This window comes from Sinocyclocheilus grahami, unplaced genomic scaffold (assembly GCF_001515645.1).
Source record: "Sinocyclocheilus grahami isolate Dianchi unplaced genomic scaffold, SAMN03320097.WGS_v1.1 scaffold310.1, whole genome shotgun sequence".
NCBI lineage: Eukaryota > Metazoa > Chordata > Actinopteri > Cypriniformes > Cyprinidae > Sinocyclocheilus > Sinocyclocheilus grahami.
The window spans coordinates 1,103,921-1,125,335 of NW_015505489.1; the positions used below are offsets into that span (position 1 = coordinate 1,103,921).

The following is a 21,415-nucleotide window of genomic DNA, read 5'->3' on the forward strand; positions in this document are numbered from 1 at the left end:
AGAAACGAAAATATATAACCACTTTTGCCATTAAAAACGAAACTGAACTATTTGAATGGCTACAACAGCAGCTGTGTAATTGGGGAAGAGAGAAAGAGACGGGCTCCAGTCGGACTCGGCCAGTAATTCTGATAATCTGTCGGATAAGGGCCGGACTAGGGCATATGTTTGAGGCCCGTGCAGGGTTCTGCTGAGCTTATTTGGTAGCAAACTCAATACTCATATACGCACAAGCGCACTTCGGATGTGACTGCGCACCGCCTCTGGAGTGCGCGAGCACCGAATGGCTTAAAAAGACGTGCAAATAAATAATCAAATTTTCTGACGATGCAACAATGACCCAATTAGGCAAGTGACTATTCTGTCAACTGTCACGAAACGTGAGTGAAAGTCTTGTATCACAGCGTGCAGCGGCTCTTGTAGCACAGACAAGATGCGCCGATGTGAAGCCGTTTGAAGAGAAAGTCAAAGAGAGAAGACTCGTACAGCTGAATCACTCACGCTGTTTTCAAATGACTGATTTGATCAGTCTGTGTGGACTGGACTCCGTCTGTAGGTTTGATTATTTACTCATCAAACCTACATGCTATAGGCTATTGAATAAATGTGTGAATATCCATCATTTTAAAGTCAAAAGCTGCGGGAATGAGTAAAACTATGCAATATATCCTATGCACAAACCCGCACCGAAATTCAGGACCTGATTAAACACAATTCTATTATACAGAGTTTTGTGAAATAGAATTCAATGACTTTTCCAAAACTTTCTGGGTTTATTTATTTTTCCAAAACTTTTCCAGGCCTGGAAATTGGTGTTTTAAAATTCCATGACTTTTCCAGGTTTTTCATGACCGTACGAACCCTGTAGATAAATTTGACTATATATATACACTTTTTTTTTTTAAATCTAGATAAACTAGTCACTGGTAACTGACTAGTTGGATGTTGGACGATTGTGACCCATCCCTATTAGCTGTAAAATCTCTTTAATGTTTGGTCCTTAACACCATACATTAAAATATTATTTGTCTTTAGTTTTCTTTTGTCTCTTGTCAGAGTTAAATGTTCTGGGTTTGAGTGTGCTTATATAACGTAGGCTTCTACAAGAACTTTTGTGAAAACACATTTCCCTATTACCTTACTGTAAACATTTATAGTCTTAGCAGTTGACCAATGTAACGGTTTATGAGCTCTATATTATAGAGTGGTTTTAGTATAAGTGTGGCCTTTGCCTTTTACATACACTGATTAAATCTCACCATCTGACTGCTTCCTTTACTTGTTGAATTCACTTTTAAATGTTATTTTAACTATGGGATAAAATTAGAGGGACATATTTACAATTTGGATAAGCCTGCATGTCAGTACACACACACACTCTTCCAAGCACGTTTTTTTTCTTCTCAATTTTTAACTTGATTATCAAGATGCCCAAACATCTGTATGTTTATATGCAGTCAGAGTCTTCCTAAAGACACTTTCAAGGCTGATTATCATCACTGATCATGACTGTCAGTATTATCAATGCTTGGGTCTCTGAGGGTTACAAAATTCACATGCAGTGTACTTCACAATTGATCACTCAATAAATTGGACTGCAACTTTTACACCATTTCTCTTGTTTTCCTTCACAGGTGCTGCGGTTTTTCTGTGACAGCTGCGGCGTGCCAATCTGTAGAGAGTGCAGCTTGGGCAGACACGCGGGTCACAGTTTCACCTACCTGCAGGAAGCACTGCAGGACTCCAGAGCGCTGACCATCCAGCTGCTCGCAGATGCACAGCAGGGCAGACAGACTGTACAGGTTGGTGAACAACTACAATCTCTCATACACAAACACCTGCTGGGTATTTTAAAGGGGTAATATGATGCTGCTAAAAATAACATTATTTGGTGTATTTGGTGTAATGAAATGTGTTTATGCGGTTTAAAGTAAAAAAAAAAAAAAACACATTTTCCACATACTGTACATTATTGTTTCTCCTCTATGCCCCGCCTTTTTGAAACGCGTAGATTTTTACAAAGCTCATCGGTCTGAAAAAAACGAGGTGTGCTGTGATTGGCCAGCTATCCAGTGTGTTGTGCTTGGCCGAATACCCCAAGCGTGAGACGGAAATGTTACGCCCCTCACATACTGTTGATGCCGTGTCCGGCCGGAGCGACGAGACATAAACATTAAAACCTATTACAAACGAGGCATTTGTTGCATCCAATGGGGTCATAATTACTAATTATAATGACTTATACTGTCTTATACTGCGTTGCATTGCATCGCGCCGTGTAAACATAAAACTCAGTCTGCATTTGTGATCAGAGAAATGACAAACAACAAGTGCTACTCTACACTGCTCAAAACTCGCGTTTGAATCATCAGTGGCAAATCCTTTAAATGAAAACGTACTTACAGTCTGTGAGTCAGAACTGCCGGCATTGTAGTCTTAACGTTACTCTCCCAGGATCAGTAAACAGTCCTCCATAAAATGTGCTGCACACATCTGGATATTTGGGTTAAACTGTTCTGGAACAGTGTTGTAATAAATACAACTTAACCACTGATTTGTAGTCGTGTCCTCTTTTGGAAGACCAAACAAAGTAGTTTCGCTTTCACAACGAACAACACAGCGGCCTAGCGTGTACTGAGGCCGGGATAGAGTGAGCTGAGGCGGCGAGGTTGAGAACGGTGTGCCCGGAGGATCCGACGAATGAGCGGCAACCACATGTGATGACCCCGGTGGCTGACTCTGAACTTTTATAAAGAATTTCTCTTTGGATTTGAGACTTTAGTCTTTGCAACTTTACAGATCTTCTTTATGCACCAAGAGCTTGTAACACTCCAAAGAGAAAGGAAAAATTGAAATCGCATCATATGACCCCTTTAACAGATATTTCTTTATTTATCCTTCCTGCTGATTTACTTGGACCACAGAGTGTTTTACCAGATGCAACAAGACTTGTACTTGCTTTATTTTTCTTATTCTGAATATCAAAATTAATAAATAAGGGCAATAAATAGATTACCATAGTATTCATTGGTTGTTGTTTACTGTGGTGTCCTTTCGGTCCACTGTCATTGTCAATGCTTCAGTGTCATGTTGAGCTGTTGTTTTTGGTACAATACACTGATAAATTTGTGGTCTTTTTTTTTTTTTCCCCAAAGATGAAACTTTAGTCAAGCAACGAGGCATTAAATTGATTAAAAGTGACAAAGACTCTTAGATTGTCACTCTTACTGTCAAATAAATGCTGTTCTATTGAACACTGTTTTCACAAAAGAGCAACTGTTTTCAACACTTGATAGTTGGTAATAATTATATAAGGAATAATAATTCAATATAATTGATAATGCGTAATATTTCTTGAGCACCAAAGTAAGCATATTAGAATGAATTCTGAAGGATCATGTGAGTAATTGCTGCTGAACATTCTGTTTGCATCACAGAAATACATTTTTGTATTAAACAAACATAAATAACATTAAATAATCCCTAACCCAAACGTTTGAACTGTATTGTATGCCATTTAATATTCTTATGAGAGAAATGACAAAACAGTCCTAGGCTTCAGTAGCTCTTTATCTACTATAGATTCTTAAAGGAATATTCCGGATCAATACAACTTAAAGGGTTAGTTCACCCAAAAATAAAAATTAGGCTGCGTTTTACTCACCCCCGATGCATCCTAGGTGTATATGACTTTCTTCTTTCAGACGAAAGAAGTCTGAAATGGTCTTTTCAGATCAAAGACAATTTTTAACATAACTCCGACTGGATTCGTCTGAAAGAAGACAGTCATATACACCTAGGATGCATCGGGGGTGAGTAAAACACAGCCTAATTTTCATTTTTGGGTGAACTAACCCTTTAAGCTCTTTTGACAGCATCTGTGGCATGCTCAGATTTTTTTCCACCCTTTACAGCAATGCATTTACATTACCAAAAGGAGCAAGTGTACATCATCAAAATAAATGTAAAAAATATACAAGTACTTAACAAAAGTATAGCCAAATAAATAAACATGAAATGTAATTCAGTAGTTCCATACCTAAATAAAAATTGGGTAAATTTACTGTCCAATAAACTTGTTTTTAAATGGAACTCATTTAAATGAATTAATAGTAGGGCTGTAACGATTCACTCAACTCACGATTCGATTCACGATTTTGATTTCACGATTCAATTTTCTCACGATTTTTTTTACAAAATGAGATTGAAGACATTATACAGTAAGTAAATTAAAAGGTGTCATTTTATTAGGCTATTGCTGCACGTTTCTTTGTGAAATTTAAATATAACAAAACTAAATTGAAATTTTAAAACAAACCCCAAATCAAACAAGTTACACAAATAAAAGAAATCTCTTAATATGAACAAACTAAGGCTTTGTCTGTGCTCTTTCCATTTCAAATTAAGAGACAACCACTGCATTTTACTCATGTTCCAAACAAAGATGCAGCATACATGCAGCATGAGTAGTTTTTAATCTAAAGCAAAAACGGAATGTTCTGACTTTAGTTTTAACTATACTACATAAAACATATCTGAACGAAACGGCAGACGAGCAGTATTCATGAACAGCAATGATAGTGTTTCCTGGGTTACCGCTGTTTATATACACTACTTTAATATGCATTGTTCAGAGGCAAGATGAAAAGAAAATACCACATAAACTTTTCTAAAGACAGTCAGTGCCCCTCAGAGATACATTCATATAAACTCCTACTCCACTTGTATGGCGATTTGTTTGGCATCTCAACCGATTTGAATCGTCACATATTTGAAACGATTTTCAACCGGCTCGCGGTTAATCGTTACATCCCTAATTAATAGTAATAGTTATTATTTCTGCTTTTAAAAATTCCAGTGAAGTTGCCTTCTAGATATCCATTGTAAAATGATTTACGTTAATCTTTAATATTTTTTTTTTTTTAGTTTAAATTATTTCCACATTTAATTTCAATGATATTGGTCACTATTTTGTTACTGTGTGATTTTTGATACACATAAACATACTTGCAACTAAATAACTGTGAGTGAGTATCCTTGTCTTTGCTTTGTGGAAGTAAAGGGATTTTAAAAAGGGGGCTGTAGAGTCAACCTGACTTTCCATTAGCATCACTGTGCGTGGCACCCCCACTCAGCCTGAATGAAGAGAATAGAAGAGAGGGAGGGGCACAGGCCCAGTGCTCGGTTACAGCCTCTATTCAGCGTTCTGATGGCCCTAGCAGGGCGGATCATTAGTCTCACACAGAGGAAATATTTCTGTCACTCTTCAAAGAGGCACGAGGTGAGGGGTGGGGGGAGAGAACAGCACCCATTAGGGCTGTTCAAATCCATCCCTCTCTAGTGACATGGAGTCCGTTGGCAAGGAAACCCAAAAGTGAATTTGAAAGTGAAATGCAGAAGAGGTTTCAGTTAAAGGAAGGCACTAAAGAGTATGAATTCCAATGGAATTTTATACCACTCAGCTTTTCACATGTGCTGGTTACATTTAAATACACCCCCAACTTGCAACATTAAATTTTTTAAATTTTGTACCAGTTTATACAAAATATTACCCATTTTAGGTTCTTTAAGGTATAAATGGGGCAGTTGTAAAACGTCCCCCATGCCCTTTGATAATCTCATACCACTCCATATTTAGCGTCTGTGCTTGGACTATTAGCATGCTAACTAGGGTTGAAAATTTTCCGGAAACTTTCCAAAAAAATCCTGGAAAGTTTCCAAAATTTCTGGAATATTTCCGAAATTTACCACCTTTTTGCAATCCTAATGCTAACATACTGCTCTTTTTTTCTAAAAGTATGCACAACAAAGCACGGTACACAGAATACTGTATCCCACTATGCAATGTGCTCAACTTTCAATTTTCAGTGTAACACATGACCTGGACTCAAAAATCACAGCTTATATAATTACATCATATTGAGCACAAAATATATTTTGAAGAATGTTGGTAGCCAAATCATTTTGGTGACCCTTGACCACCATTATATGGGAAAAAAACAACAACACACTTCTCAAAATATATATTTTATGTTCCAAAGAAAAAAATAAATGGGTATGTTGAATAAATGATGACAGAATTTTTTTCTAGGTGAACTATGCCTTTAATTATGACTTGTGCCGTCAATGTAGCATCATTGTTTCCCCTGCCATTATATTAGAGGGGCGGCCCGCCCCCCTAACATCACCCCCCCCGAAGATTTTTTTTAATTAGATTTTCTCCATAGTGCCAGATCACAACAGAAGTCATTTAAAGATACCTTTCCGATAGAACAGGTCCATATACCTTGTTCTTTTATTAAGCAAATTAAATAGCCTTAATGTTATTTATCTTATTTACACAATGGCATGTCATTTTGGTCTCTACGTTATGGTCGCACTCTCTGTATCACGCACAGTGGTGTTCCGCCACACATACACGCGCTCACACACACACGCGCGCTCACACACACACGTGCACGCATACACAAGTGAGCACACTCCCACTAGTATTTGTAAATATTAAGCCGCAAAACGACTATTTAACTATGAATTCTGCGTTTCTCTATGTTAATGTTGAATAAATGATGACAGAAAAAATTTTTCTAGGTGAACTATGCCTTTAATTATGACTTGTGCCGTCAATGTAGCATCATTGTTTCCCCTGCCATTATATTAGAGGGGCGGCCCGCCCCCCCTAACATCACCCCCCCCGAAGATTTTTTTTAATTAGATTTTCTCTATAGTGCCAGATCACAACAGAAGTCATTTAAAGATACCTTTCCGATAGAACAGGTCCATATACCTTGTTCTTTTATTAAGCAAATTAAATAGCCTTAATGTTATTTATCTTATTTACACAATGGCATGTCATTTTGGTCTCTACGTTATGGTCGCACTCTCTGTATCACGCACAGTGGTGTTCCGCCACACATACACGCGCTCACACACACACGCGCGCTCACACACACACGTGCACGCATACACAAGTGAGCACACTCCCACTAGTATTTGTAAATATTAAGCCGCAAAACGACTATTTAACTATGAATTCTGCGTTTCTCTATGTTAATGAATGGCGCAGACGTGCGGTTTAGTTTACCACTTGTACTGAAGCGTGCGTGAGGCTTGCGGTGATATTAACCTCTGCCGTCTTACTAATGAAGACATGAATACATGAACAACATCTCCAGAACTGCTCTGAGAGTCACTTCATCAGCATTTGACTATTGGTCTTATGAAGTATTCTAATTTGTTGAGATGATTACTGAAATGAACTTTTCCATGACATTCTAATTTGAGATGCACCTGTACACACAGAAATTTAAAGGTATTTCACGGCAACCCGTCAAAATAAAAGTTTGGTTTAACTTGAAGACATTGGCAGAAATATATTACTATTGTTGAGTAGAATGTACGTAATAGGCTGCAACTACTACTACTAAAATGATTAAAACCTTATTTTTAAGGAATAATCATACAATATTTCTTCAGTGTTTTAATTGTAATATTAAATGACCTTTATTTTCCAAAAAATAAAATTTGTTTAATTTTCATTACTTAAAAGATAGATTCAATGAATGTTATGCCTTAATGTAAATGCACAACAGAATTTCTGAGCAAAAATCATAAGGCTATTGTAAGAATAAATGAAACTTGCTTTTATGCTTTTAAATAATTAGACATGCTAAAACAGAATTTAGTAACAATAAAACATAAGGTTGGAAAAAATAAAACATTTCATAGGACCCTAAACATGTAATTTTTGTTAAACTTTTAATAAATAGATGTTAAATTCTTTAAGTTTCATGATTTTAATTAATTAGACATGCCTTTTGATTAATACAATTTAATTTAACCATTAAAAGGAGTCCAGAAAGAATAATAAAAAAAACGGAATCCCCCCCCCTCAAAGCTGTAAACCTAGGGGAAACACTGAGCACAGTACTGTTTTTCCATTGCAGTATACAATAGTAGTGTATTTAAGTATTGAGCTAGTATTATATTCTAAATATAGTCCATGCATTTACATGGCAATTATGTAAACCTGTCCAGTCCTAAATCTTCATCAGGCTCAGCTACATAGCATCATCTGAAAGAGCCTGACCTGTGTTTTGCGCTTGATTGGCTGCTTGTTCTAGTGTGTCTCTAATCCTGTTGCTGGATGGTGTAAATGGGAAGCCTCTAAATGTTTAGAGGTTCGAAAGCGCATGCAGGGTTTTAACAATGGCTTCAGCCCGGGGCCGTAATCTCTATTCTGGAAGCACGCTGCCCATGAAGGGCACGCTCCATAACCAACCCCTGACAGCCCAGTCTTCCTTAGCGCTGCATAATCCTATTTGCTGGATTTTAGCCTGCAGTTTTGCAGCTGCTTATTCCATTCACCCCATTCCTGTTTCTGACTTGATTGGTTTGCACCTTTGTGATTGACAGCTCAATCTTAGAATGGGGATAATATTTTAGCCAGAGGACATTTGTAAATCTAAAAGGGGAATAGAACCTTAACAGTGCAAAGTATTAAGCAAATATATATTGTATAAACTACATTTATACAATAGATTTTTAACCAGTGGGAAAGAAATGGTACAATTTTGAAAAATAATTGGCTACACCACAAGTACATATACTAACAAAAAGTACCCATTTAAGGGACTCTATATAGTTTTTAAATATTTAGACCAGACAATATAATGTAATATAATGCAGCAGCATTTATTTAAATATTTTGCCACAAAGAGATTTTAGCACAGGGACTCAAATTAATTGGTGATTTATTAATAATTGCTCAGGGCAAAGTTACATTTGTGAATGAAAATCCTGGAAAATTGGATTGTTGATCGATTTTGCATTGTTGTAAGTGCATTTGTTTAAAGTTTATATTTATGCTAAAGATTATGTTTATGCTATAGGTTGTAGAGTTCCGGACCCTTTGAACCTTAAATTTGGCTCCGGTTGGGTAATATGCTCCACACTAAATGACATGTTTTCCACACCTTTTTTTCTCTTAATGGATAAACCCCTTGACCCGGGTCATGAGACCAACAAGTCCTTTATTTCCTCTCATTGTGTGATTTATCATCCATAATCTTTGAAATGTGACGTGTATGTGGACCCCGATGAGAGGGCACAGCTGAGTTTTGAGCTTTCAGGATCACTCAAATAGATTAAAGTGGAAACCCTGAAACCCTGAATTTCATTTAGATGTATATTACGATTCTGGTATGTTACATTTGTGGGGAGTTTAGATGTCAAATGACATGCATAGGTAGGGCTGTGTACAAATCACTGTTTAAGCAAATGTTAGCGGTCATTGTCCCCAAGGTAGACCTTTTATCCCCCTTTTGTATAACATCACAAAGGAATCCCTCATGCTTTCTTGGATCCTTGCAAATTAAGATATATTAGCGGTTTCGTTTGGTGGAGAGGTTCTATTTATTTATTAGTATTTAGACTTGCTGTTATTTATTAATTTTTTTTTAGCTGAGGGATAAAGAAATTAGTGCAAGAAATTCTACTATACTTATACTATAAAATATACTTTCTTATATAGTTCCTCATAGCTTTTGTCTCTGTGTGCTTTGACGAAAACTGGTAAAGGTATTTCAGAAGTTGTGAGCAACTAATAGCTAATTACCTGAAGATATTTAATGAATTCCCAAATGATCGCAAAGTTTTTGGTTCTCTTGCTATTGTTTAAATTGTTGCAGATTTTTATTTGTTTTTGCAGTAAAGTTCAGTCACAGTCTGTGGCTCTGTAGCTGTTCATAGAAGCAGCGATATTACACTTTCAGCAATTTTTTTTGTGCAGTCATAATATGTCTGGGGTTTCCCCCCCTAACTTTTAAGTGAGTTCAGATGTCCTCACAAATGTGCATGTGTCTAAGCCCTTTCATAAAATTTTCTTTCAGCTGAGCATCGAGAAAACCAAGGCCATTGCTGAACAAGTGGAACTGAAGGCTAAGGTTGTGCAGTCAGAAGTGAAAACCATCACTCTTCGTCATAAGAAAGCTCTGGAGGAACGCGAGTGTGAGCTGCTCTGGAAGGTGAATGAATAAACAAACATTAATTCATGGAGTAGCAACTACCTTTTTGTCTGTCTGCATATTTTAGCAGTGTTTTATAAAGTATCCAATTATCATACTTCAGTAAAAGTACAGATACCTTTATGGAAATTGACAAGTAAAAGTTAAAAGTTGCCCATAAAAAACACTTAAGTAAAAGTATAATAGTAACTGATAATAAAACTACTTAAGTAAATTTTATAAATAATGGCACAGCTGATTGTATCAGTGGCAACCTAATTGAGGGTCTAAAAATCTATTATAATAATATATAGTTATTTCTGTCATGACAGCTCTCGGACGGATTGGCATGGTAATGTACATGACAATGTTAATGTATTTGGTCTTGGCGGAATAGATCTGCTACGCAGCTGCTGCGGCAGAGCAAGTACCGAGACTTGCTACTGCCAATACATCCACAACATGCTGCTGTGAGCATGTAAGAAATATTGCTGCTGCAAATATAACATGCATGAAATAACTCCCATATAGCATACATGAATCACCTCGGAGCAGATCTATACAGGTGGAGCTGGGGAAGGTGGAGGGTTTCTGAAGCAAGCTGCAACTGCTACGGCAAGAACTAGTCATATATTTGAATGCTGAGCAGCGAGCTCATTGGCTACCGATACAGGAGAGAACCAATCAGCTGTGCCATGTGATAATGATGTCATTAGGTCAGATTGAGTTAGACTTATCGGACTGCGCCATCTAGAGTTTCATGCCAGAACTCTGTATATGCATAGGATATATGAGTTAAAGGGATTGTTCACAAAAAAATTATGCTCGATGGTCAAAGGTGTTCAGTAGAGATGCACTGATATTGATTTTTCATGGCCGATTCCAACTGCCAGTTTTTTTACAAGCAAATGAGCCAGTTGTGATATGATTGCCAATTTTTTTTTATTATATTTGTTTTGTTTTAAGCAAGATAATTAAGAAAGAATTACAATGAGTAAATGAACAAGATGTTTTTCTGTTTTACAGGCAGAACTATCTGTAGCAATTGGAAATTAGAGGCAACCACTGTATTTTAATCGTGATCCATGTAGCACGCGCACTTTCTGATTTAAATTAGGCTGTATAATTTCAAAATCTGAATCAAAAATAAAAAAAAAATGGTCTGACTTTGGCTTTGTGGAATTATGCTACATAAAACATTTCTGCACAAAACAAAAACAGAAGAAAGGCTGAATGAGAATGCAAATGCACTCTCTGACAACAGGTGGCGCTTATGGAACAGCAGTAATACAGCGTTTCCTTGGTTACTGCTGTAAACAAAGCAGCGCTGCACTACTTTGTGCTTTAGATATGCATTATACAGAGGCAAGATGAAAAGAAAATGCCATCTGAACTTTCTGAAGACAGTCAGTTTCCCTCAAAGATACATTCATATAAACCCCATTCCGAATTCAATATTTAGATTTTCTTCCAATATTTTGTGCATCGTGAACAGTAAGTTTGCTCTGCCTGCTGCAGTTTTTTCTGTCTTTCGTCCATCTTCAGAATCCCTGGCCTCTGTTAATATCCTGTTTACAGACTTTGTACTATTTCCACACAAATTACATTTTGGAAAATGAATGCAATGCAGTTTATTTGCAAGTCTAGAGTTTGGCCGAAATAAAGCAATAACTGTCCATTTCCGATTTATGGCCTTTGCATCTCTAATGTCCATCTAACATATGTTTACATAGAAAAACAAGCTTTTCATCTTTTTGGTCACTATTTGTTTTCATTATTCAAATTATACAAACCATTTACACCTCTTCACGAACCAGATTGACAAATTGAAAGCAACAGAATTGGATCAAAAGATTCATTCACAAACAGGATATCGCTATGACCGATCAGCAAAGATTGCTTTGTTTTTTTGCATTTTTGCAAATGTAACGATAGGGTCAGGAGAAATGTATCTTGAGTAAAAGTATAATTTTTTTCCTTTTAATATGTAGTAAAGTAAAAGTCAGCAAAAATATTTATACTCGAGTAAAGTACAGATACCCAAAAACTGTCCTTAAGTACCGTAACAAAGTAATTGCACTTCATTACTATACATCACTATATTTGTAACATCAGGAACCATTTTTGTTTCCTGCACAGGTGGAGAAGATTCGCCAGGTGAAGGCAAAATCCCTTTACCTGCAGGTTGAGAAACTTCACCAGAATCTCACCAAGCTGGATAGTACTATCGCCACAGTGACACAGGTTCTAGAAGAGGGCCGTAGCATAGATGTCCTGCTAGCACGAGAGCACATGCTAAATCAGCTACAGGAGCTTAAATCCCTCCGCTGCATCCTACAGCCCCAAGAAGATGATCGCATCATGTTCACCCCTCCAGACCAGGCTCTTCTGATTGCCATCAAGTCCATGGGCCTCATCAGCAGCGGAGCCTTCGCCACAGCTTCCAAAGCTCATGGTGAAGGCCTCAAGAGAGCACTGCAAGGAAAGCTAGCTTCCTTTACCGTCGTAGGGTATGATCATGACGGTGAGCCTCGCTTGTCCGGTGGTGACAGCGTCTCAGTTGTGCTTATGAGTCCGGATGGTAATCTGTCCAGTGCAGATGTTTCCGACCACCAAGATGGAACGTACACAGTCAGCTATCTGCCCAAGAGCGAGGGTGAGTATTTGCTCTCGGTGCTTATATGCAATCAGCACATTGAGGGAAGTCCTTTCAAAGTGATGGTCAAATCCGGTCGCAGTTACGGCGGCGTAGGCCTGCCCATTGCATCTTTTGGAGGAGAGGGCGATGGGGACGGGCAGCTGTGTCGGCCTTGGGGCATCTGCGTGGATAAGGAGGGCTATGTGGTGGTCGCTGACCGAAGCAACAACCGTGTGCAGATCTTCAAGCCTTGTGGCACGTTCCACCACAAGTTTGGCACTTTGGGCTCACGACCGGGCCAGTTTGACCGCCCTGCTGGGGTCGCCTGTGACAGCCAGAGGAGAATCATTGTGGCAGATAAGGACAATCACCGCATCCAGATCTTTACCTTTGATGGCCAGTTTCTTCTCAGATTTGGTGAGAAGGGAACCAAAAATGGGCAGTTCAACTACCCATGGGATGTGGCCGTCAACTCTGAAGGGAAGATCCTGGTTTCGGATACACGCAACCACCGTGTGCAACTCTTTGGACCTGACGGGACTTTCCTTAACAAATACGGATTCGAAGGTGCCCTCTGGAAACATTTTGACTCTCCTCGCGGCGTGGCCTTCAATCAGGAAGGCCACCTCGTTGTGACCGACTTCAACAATCATCGGCTGCTTGTCATCAGGCCCGACTGCCAGTCAGCACGCTTCCTCGGGTCTGAGGGAACCGGAAATGGCCAGTTCTTGCGGCCTCAAGGTGTAGCAGTGGACCAGGAGGATCGTATTATCGTGGCCGATTCCCGCAACCATCGCATTCAGGTGTTCGAACCCAACGGCAACTATTTATGCAAGTTTGGGACACACGGTAATGGCTTCGGGCAAATGGATCGTCCCTCGGGTATAGCGGTTACCCCAGATGGAATGATTGTGGCTGTGGACTTTGGAAACAACCGAATCCTCATGTTCTGACCTTTTAAGGTTTGAAATACAAAACTGTAACTGTGGACAAATGGAAAATGAGATTTTGCACATCTATCAGGAGCAAATGTAGTTTTATTTAGAAAGTTGACAACAGTTGTAGGGACTTTATAGTTTTGTATGATTCTCAGTGATCGTGTAACACCAAATGCTTGCTGTTACAGCACACCGTTTTGACTGCTAAAGGCTGAGAGTGTTTTGCTCTTGGTATGTGTCTTCAAATCTTTTTTTTTTTCCTTTCATTTTTTTTTCTCAGGGAATTTCTTGCATTCTTGAAATATTTTCTCTCTGCATTACACCTACCTCATCTAGCTTATGTATGAATGTACTCACATTTGTGCAGAGTCCGTGAAGTTTTATAAAGAAGCGTCTACCTCAGTGTTTTTTTTTTCTTCTTCTTCGTAGAATGAGAACAAAAAAAAAAAAAAAGAACTAAACGAAATGAAACAATGTTTGGGTATTTGCACAGTTCGCACAATTTTTTTTCCTGATTGTTACTGTGCACAAAAGTTATATCCCTGAATGTTTCTCATAACGATTGATAAATACAAAGCTGCATGTTTTGGCAGAAACATTAGGAGAATGTTTTGATATATCTACTGCTGTTTTCTTTTTTCTTTTTTGTGTACATTTTAAATCAGACTTTCTTTATCTCATACCTCATCTAAACCTTTTACCTCATTTACCTTATTATACCTCTGGGTCCATGATTCTCATTACACATTTACCTCACTTTATGGTCTTTTCCATTTGAAAATTATGCAAGCAGTTACCAAAAATGAATATGTTGTATAACTGATGAAAAGGACTTCTAAACTAGACCAATGATCTGAATTTAGTAATTTAATAGGACCCTCATTATGTAATCAAGACTATGAGAAATGCAACTGCAGAAGAACAGATACCCATGATTATTTTAAATGTGTATTATACCTCTGGGTCCATGAGTCTCATTACACATTTACCTCACTTTATGGTCTTTTCCATTTGAAAATTATGCAAGCAGTTACCAAAAATGAATATGTTGTATAACTGATGAAAAGGACTTCTAAAATTTAGTAATTTAATAGGACCCTCATTATGTAATCAAGACTATGAGAAATGCAACTGCAGAAGAACAGATACCCATGATTATTTTAAATGTGTTATGATAAAAGAGTAAAATGGAGGGTGTTCTTTAAAGAAGATCTTCAGATCTGTTTTATTTTTGGGGAGGGACAAATTGAAAATGTAGACAAGTGTATATCTAAAATGACCTAGCCCTTATCTTTGTGTTTCTATAGTTTTGTTTTTTGTTTTTCATATGCATGATTTAGGCAAGGTTAACATGATCGACACAACTGGCAAACAAGGATATAATCCAGTTCCTCTCAAGACTAAGGATTTTTTTTTAATATAGTGTTCTTTCAAGATAGGATGTATATTGAGGCCAGGTTCATAAGAGTCTCATTACAAACAGCTGCATCAGATCACAAGTTGTTTTTTGTTGTTCTATTGATAACAGCATGGCCTACAGTGCTTCCTGTGCCCATTTAAGAAAGATCTCCAGGGAGACCATTCACTCGGTCAGTGTAACGTCATTTGAAAACACTTAGAATCAATTGAGCCCAGTTTGAAATTGGATAGTTTGTGGGTAACCACTTTAAAGGTTTTTTTTTTTTTGCTTCTATGTTCAATTGATTAAAAGAAAGAAGAAGAAAAAAGAGGAAGCAAAGCATTTGGGGAAAATAATAAATAATATATAATTATAAAGCACTGGTGTACAGCAGAACAAAAGCACATGCTCTCCCATTATAGTCTGCCTGAACTTCTTATGGAAGTTCTTTTATGACCAACAGGAAAGTGTAACTCACCAAAGTTGTGTCATAACTCAAAATATGAATTTTGCAAAGAGGCAACGAGACTCACTAATCACTAAAATGAGAGTTTTTCCTTTCTGGTATTAAGTGGCCCATGGGAATTTGTATGCTCCTGTTCTTGCAAGCATCATGTGTGTGTTTTTGGATATTTTGAAAAGCTTTATACCAACTTCTTTCTGAATGTGTGTGGTACCGGCTTGTTCGTACATGTGTGGCAGGCCCACTTACAGAACCAACTGTATATGTTTGTAATACTAACCTTTGGGGTTACTTTGCATGATGCTTTCTGTTTTACCCTTTAGGTAACATTTGAAACCAGAAAATTGTGGGAGTGCTGGACCATATGTTGAAAAGTGATGTTTTCCCCGCCGTTTTCTTATTGGCTGCAGTTATCTTGTGTCCTATCATGAGTATTGACGTGCTTGCATGTAGTTACCTGTGCCTTTCGTGATGCTAGATAAATTGGAATTGAATGTCTTTGCCAAAGGGTGACTATAGGAAATAGGCATGTGCCAAAAATGATTCTGAAAGTCACGGGTGCATTGAGCTTTTGCTTTTAATTTATAAAGTGGATCTTTCTCAGTTGTTTTTCTTTATGTATATTACCTCATTATAAACAAAATATTGACTTAAAATTGTGAATCATCAGGCATATTTATGTTGGAGAGATGTTCATTGAGATAATGTTGCGTTTTACGCTTGGTAAGAGTGGGAAGTAGGCAGTTAGATTTATGAAAATTGATAGACATCTGCACATTAGATGATAATAGACAAAAAAAAAAAGGACCAGCATGGGTAACGGAAGCCCGTTTAATAAGGAGCTTATGCAATACAAAAATGAAAGATTTGCTGCTTCCACCAACAGCGATCTTCCCTGTCTTACAGTATTAATATCAGATTTGATTTGATTTGATTAATATTTAGCCACAAAGTTTTTTTTCTTTTTCCCTGAATCCCTGCTCTCTTTAAGAGGGAACTTTAAATGTATATTTTTGCATGCTGTAAAGGTCCTTGTAGACGGGTGGATGTAAAATATAGATGTTGGAAAACAAGGGGAGGGAGGAAGAAAAAATGTATAATGTACCAAAAAAAAAAAAAACCGCGAATATCGTTTGTTAGCTTGTGGTGAGTGGTTGAATATATGATTGTACTATTTCTAGATAGCTTTACAGAGTAAGGTACCTCGCTGAGCTCCATTCAGATGCCTTACCACAGCTCCTTAACGCTAGCTTTTGGAATCAAATCAGAACTGAAAAACTGCCAAAGACCTCGTTCGAATGAAACTCAGTGTGTGGATGTATTTATAAATCGATTTTTCATGTTTGCCCGAAGATTTATACGTTTGGCATCGATCATTCTTGTGTTTCAACAAGCTGTCGATATCTTGGTGAAACACTCGTAGAACACGTCCCTGGACGATGGCTTCTGTGTGTAACACGAGTTTCTGAGCAGGTGCTCTACAGGACCAAAGATGGAGAAAAGTCTGAATCTAGCTCCCAATGAAAGCTGATCTCCAACTGTGTGGTGGTAGAGTTTTATTTGACGAAGTTGTGACGAATCAGGAGAGACCAGTACAGATAAAGCCACTATATAAAACCCCTTTAGCGGTGATTTGGACTATATTAAAAGTGTAAGTTCTACTTTGAGAGACGATTCTTTTTGTTAATTTTTTTTTTAGGACTGATACTTTGTCATCTAGATATTATCTGGCTAAATGGACATGAAAGTCAGTGTTATCAAACTCGGTCTGTCTTTGAATTTCAGATCATTGCAATTTTTTTTTTCTTTCTTTCTTTCGTTGGACCTCCGGTCTCTAATTGTACGGGTTTTGTCACCATTTCTGGTGTATTCCAGCTTATGACTTCTTACTGGAGAAAAACAGAAAATGTAAGTTCAGAATTGTGTGGTCTTTATGATTGTATTATCTTATGGGGAAAAAAAGAGATGTGTATACACATTAAAACAACTCAGGTAGCTTTGTAGAGATTTGATTAAAATTCAATATTTGTTTCCTACAGTTTGATAGTGAATCCTTTGTTAGTACCTCATGAGCTTTTGTGTTGTTTTGTTGGTAGAAATGCTGTTATTGAATTGCATAGGTTCCTATTCAACCATGTCACAGTAAACGGTCAGTGGGGGGGGGGGGGGGGGAAATAATTCATATCTTTTACACCAGCATGTCTCAGTTTTGCATTCTTCCCAAAGTCCGAACTTGATTTGATTAATTTAAACCATGTAACTAAAGGAATCGTTTACCTCTTTGATTGATGGATGGATATGAAAAATGTGTTTGCATTCAAAGGCTGTTACAAAATGTAAAAAAAGCTTGAAAAATAGGGTTTCAAGAAATTTGAGGCCAACGGTCTGTCTCTAAATTAGAATTATAGTGATAATAGACATTTAGACTTTTGATATTTACATCAGGCTTGGCTGTAAGAGAGGCTAAGCAAAGAGGTGTGGGGAGATTCTGATCTGGAATCGGGTTTGCCTTTTAAAGTAAAATGATTGTCCTTTCAGGTGGATGATATTGGTTTAGGAGCCCTCCAAGAGGCCCACCATTCTTTCCATCTCTTTTTGTTTCATATCCCACCATCGATCACCCCCCCAACCAAAGCAACAGAACGGTCATTTATTACTCTCTGAATAAGGCTGATGAGGCTATATGAAATACATAGTGGTCTGCAGTCTTGTTCTTTTGTCTTTGTGGACTTTAAACATTTCCTATGCAGTTTTTATTTTATTTTTTATGTTTGGTTGTTTATGATTTGAATAAAGTTATACCTCTTTGGATCCCGTATCTGTGCTGAGTGTTTTTACTTTACCAAAGAATTAGTTCCAACTGAAAACTTTCAATATAATTCTAAAAACGTCTCCCTTTAGGTCAGGGGTTCAAATCTTTTTGCTGTAAATGTACTGATTTTTGTAAAGTAATGTTAAGAGTAACTTCTATTGTTAGTATGTTTCAAGATGAACACTTACTGATCTGAAGCAGCTTATGTTTACTTGATTATCCATATATCCGTATTGTATTATGTGTGTTTTTTTTGCAAGTAGCCTGCTAGACTGTTCTATAGATATCACTGATCAACATGACAAACTATCAGAATTTCATCTTTCTTTTTGGTCATAAATATTAGCAACTGCATCAAATTGCAAATAATATTAATAAAAAAAAGGTATCATTCCAATTCTAATGAAGCGTATGTATTCTTCATGGGTAGGCCTATACCAGAATGCTTTGGGACGAGATGGTTGACAAGATGAGAAAAACATACAAATACTTTTCAGTATATAATCAATTTATAAATCTAAGTTCATTTGAATACAAATATTGTCTCGCACATTCACAGGAAACACTTCTGTGTTGAAATGTAAGGTGGATATTGTTTGAGAATATTCTGATGCTGCCGGGGGAGTCGGGTTTAGACCGTGTTGGGGGTAACGCATTACAAGTACTCACTCGCGTGAGTTACGTAATCGGATTACTTTTTTTCAAGTAACTAGTAAAGTAACGCATTACTTTTTTAGTTTACAAGAAAATATCGGAGTTACTTTTTCAAAAAAGTAACGGCAGTTACTTTGTTTTCCCATTTATTGACCAAGTCTCCTGTCCCCATGTTGGGAGAAATCGGAAGTGCAGAGTTGTGTGAACATGTTTCTGTAGTTCTAGACTAAATGTGAATGTGCATTAAATCATCCCACTCACAAAAAACAGATTTAGTATTCATCAAAATGAACTAAAACCGTGAAACGCAAACTCAGAATATGACGCAAACCTGCAACAATTAAATGTTAACAAATGTATCTAATCCCATTTTATTAACCAATGTCTTTGCTGCTGACCTTTGATCCAGTTCAACCATACTAAGCAAAAATTGCATTGAAGCACAATTGTTAGTTTATCTATTGTTTATTTTTATTGCTGAAGAGTGTTGAACCTTCTTCTCCTGCGTTCTACTGTACAGACGTGAATTTACTTTTGCTTCAGCCTGAGGTTTATTCAGTACACTTTTTGATGTGAAAGGGCTTTTACATTTGAACCTCTTATATTAAAGACAATCAAGCTCTGCTCATATTTAAAAAGTAATGTGAAAGTAACGCAAAAGTAATGTAACGCATTACTTTCCATAAAAAGTAACTAAGCAACGTAATTAGTTACTTTTTTAGGGAGTAACGCAATATTGTAATGCATTACTTTTAAAAGTAACTTTCCTCAACACTGGGTTTAGAGCAGGGGCCACCAGACTCAGTCCTGGAGGGCCGGTGTCCTGCAGAGTTTAGCTCCAACTTGCTCAACACACCTGCCGTGAACTTTCACGTATACCTAGCAAGACCTTGATTAGCTAGTTCAGGTGTGTTTGATTGGGGTTGGAGCTAAACACTGCAGGACACCGGCCCTCCAGTAAACAAGTTTGGTGATCCCTGGTTTAGAGTATGTAATACATGACACACTATCCTCTCAAAATAAGACAACAAAAATAGCAAGAATTTTAGACCATCCCAGAATCTTTGAAGTCTGCAGAAGACTTCTCTTTTCTCTGATAAGTGCTTAAAGACACGGTTATGGTAACTGCTCCTTAAATCACTCGGGGAAATATTTGTCATCCTGTTTAAAGAGTACTATCACAAGGAGTCTTTGTTTTGTCTAAATTACTTAACAAAAGCCTTTATGGCCACAAATGCTGTTTGAGCAATGGGCGTCCCTGCATACCAACAGGTCGAAGGTCAGAGAGGGGCGGGGTGCAGCCCAGAAGGTCAGCTTGAGCCTGCAGGAAAATGTTTGTTGTCTGGCAGATGGGACAGACCCGGGTGTAAATATTGATAAGACAGGGTTCAATTGGAATGGAATGTTTGAAAATGGAATGAGAATGAAAAAAAAATAATATTTTGGTTGTTTGTCAGTCCATTCCAGTTGTATACCATATGTATGATCCAGTCTAGTATTTGTTTGATTTCTCTAACATTCTGGCAGCCTTTGTGTAAAATAGTTTAAAACGACTTTAACAAATTCACTTATTTTTCTTTATATATATATATATATATATATATATGTATATATATATATATATATAAATAAATCTGCAATATGACATTTCATATGAAAATGTCTTATATTGCTACTGCTTGAATCATCTAATCGCAAAGAACAAAGACTCTGCTAATGGATATAGATACTTTTAGGGGTAATCACACTTGGGTTCACTCTTTACTAGAACTAACTAACACTACAAATTACAATACAAATATTTTAGTGCTGTCAAACAATAAATCGCGATTAATCGCATTCAAAATAAACGTTTTTGTTTATATGTGTGTGCACTGTGTATATTTATTATATATAAATACACAAACATACATTTTAAAAATATTTACATATATATATATATATATAATTTATATTATATATAAATATTTTATATATAAACAAAACATATTTTTCTTAAATATATACAATGCTGTAAACGGTCCACAAAAATGTTGGCAAGTATGCAAAATGTAAAAAAAATGTACCCAATGCACAAACTCGGCGCATGCAGAGATGAAACCCGTGAGCAGCACTCAAACCACAGTATTATACTAAGTTGTACGTGTGTAAATGAACAAGTGCCACTCTTTTATTCTGAAAAGGCACAATGGACTTAATACAGACTATACTGTATAAATTGTAGCCTTTGATTTGATAATCACAAATTGAAAGATACATCACTCATAGCAATTCTTAACTCGTTGACGTTTTGGCAAATTGATTGCAAATTTTTATGTTTTCATAATTATACAAACTTTATACACATTATACAAATTCATATATTACCACCTTGTAAATAGTTACAATTTCCCATGAGATGAGGTTTAAGAGTTTCAGTTTGATTTTGATTTGAACTGTGCAACTTTAAGAAACCCAGGCCTAGGGCACCAGTGTATTTTAGGGCAGCAGGGGTTGCCACACCCACAGCT

General features: G+C 37.1%; 1 protein-coding gene and 1 long non-coding RNA gene across 2 annotated transcripts in view; one reads left to right on the forward strand and one right to left on the reverse strand.

The window, feature by feature from the left end:
* The window catches only part of LOC107601676 (E3 ubiquitin-protein ligase TRIM71), a 48,657-nt gene extending 34,136 nt beyond the window's left edge, over positions 1-14,521 (forward strand). Inside the window, exons 2-4 of the mRNA XM_016293936.1 lie at positions 1,635-1,802; positions 9,888-10,022; positions 12,141-14,521. Coding sequence (XP_016149422.1) covers positions 1,635-1,802; positions 9,888-10,022; positions 12,141-13,592 — 1,755 coding nt within the window. The 3' untranslated portion in view covers positions 13,593-14,521. The remainder of the gene's footprint in view (positions 1-1,634; positions 1,803-9,887; positions 10,023-12,140) is intronic.
* On the reverse strand, positions 13,821-18,250 carry LOC107601677 (uncharacterized). The gene is made up of 2 exons (XR_001610967.1): positions 14,535-18,250; positions 13,821-14,297 (listed from the first exon to the last, which is right to left on the reverse strand). It is a non-coding gene; the product is annotated as an uncharacterized lncRNA (long non-coding RNA).
* Positions 18,251-21,415: the final 3,165 nt, after the last annotated feature.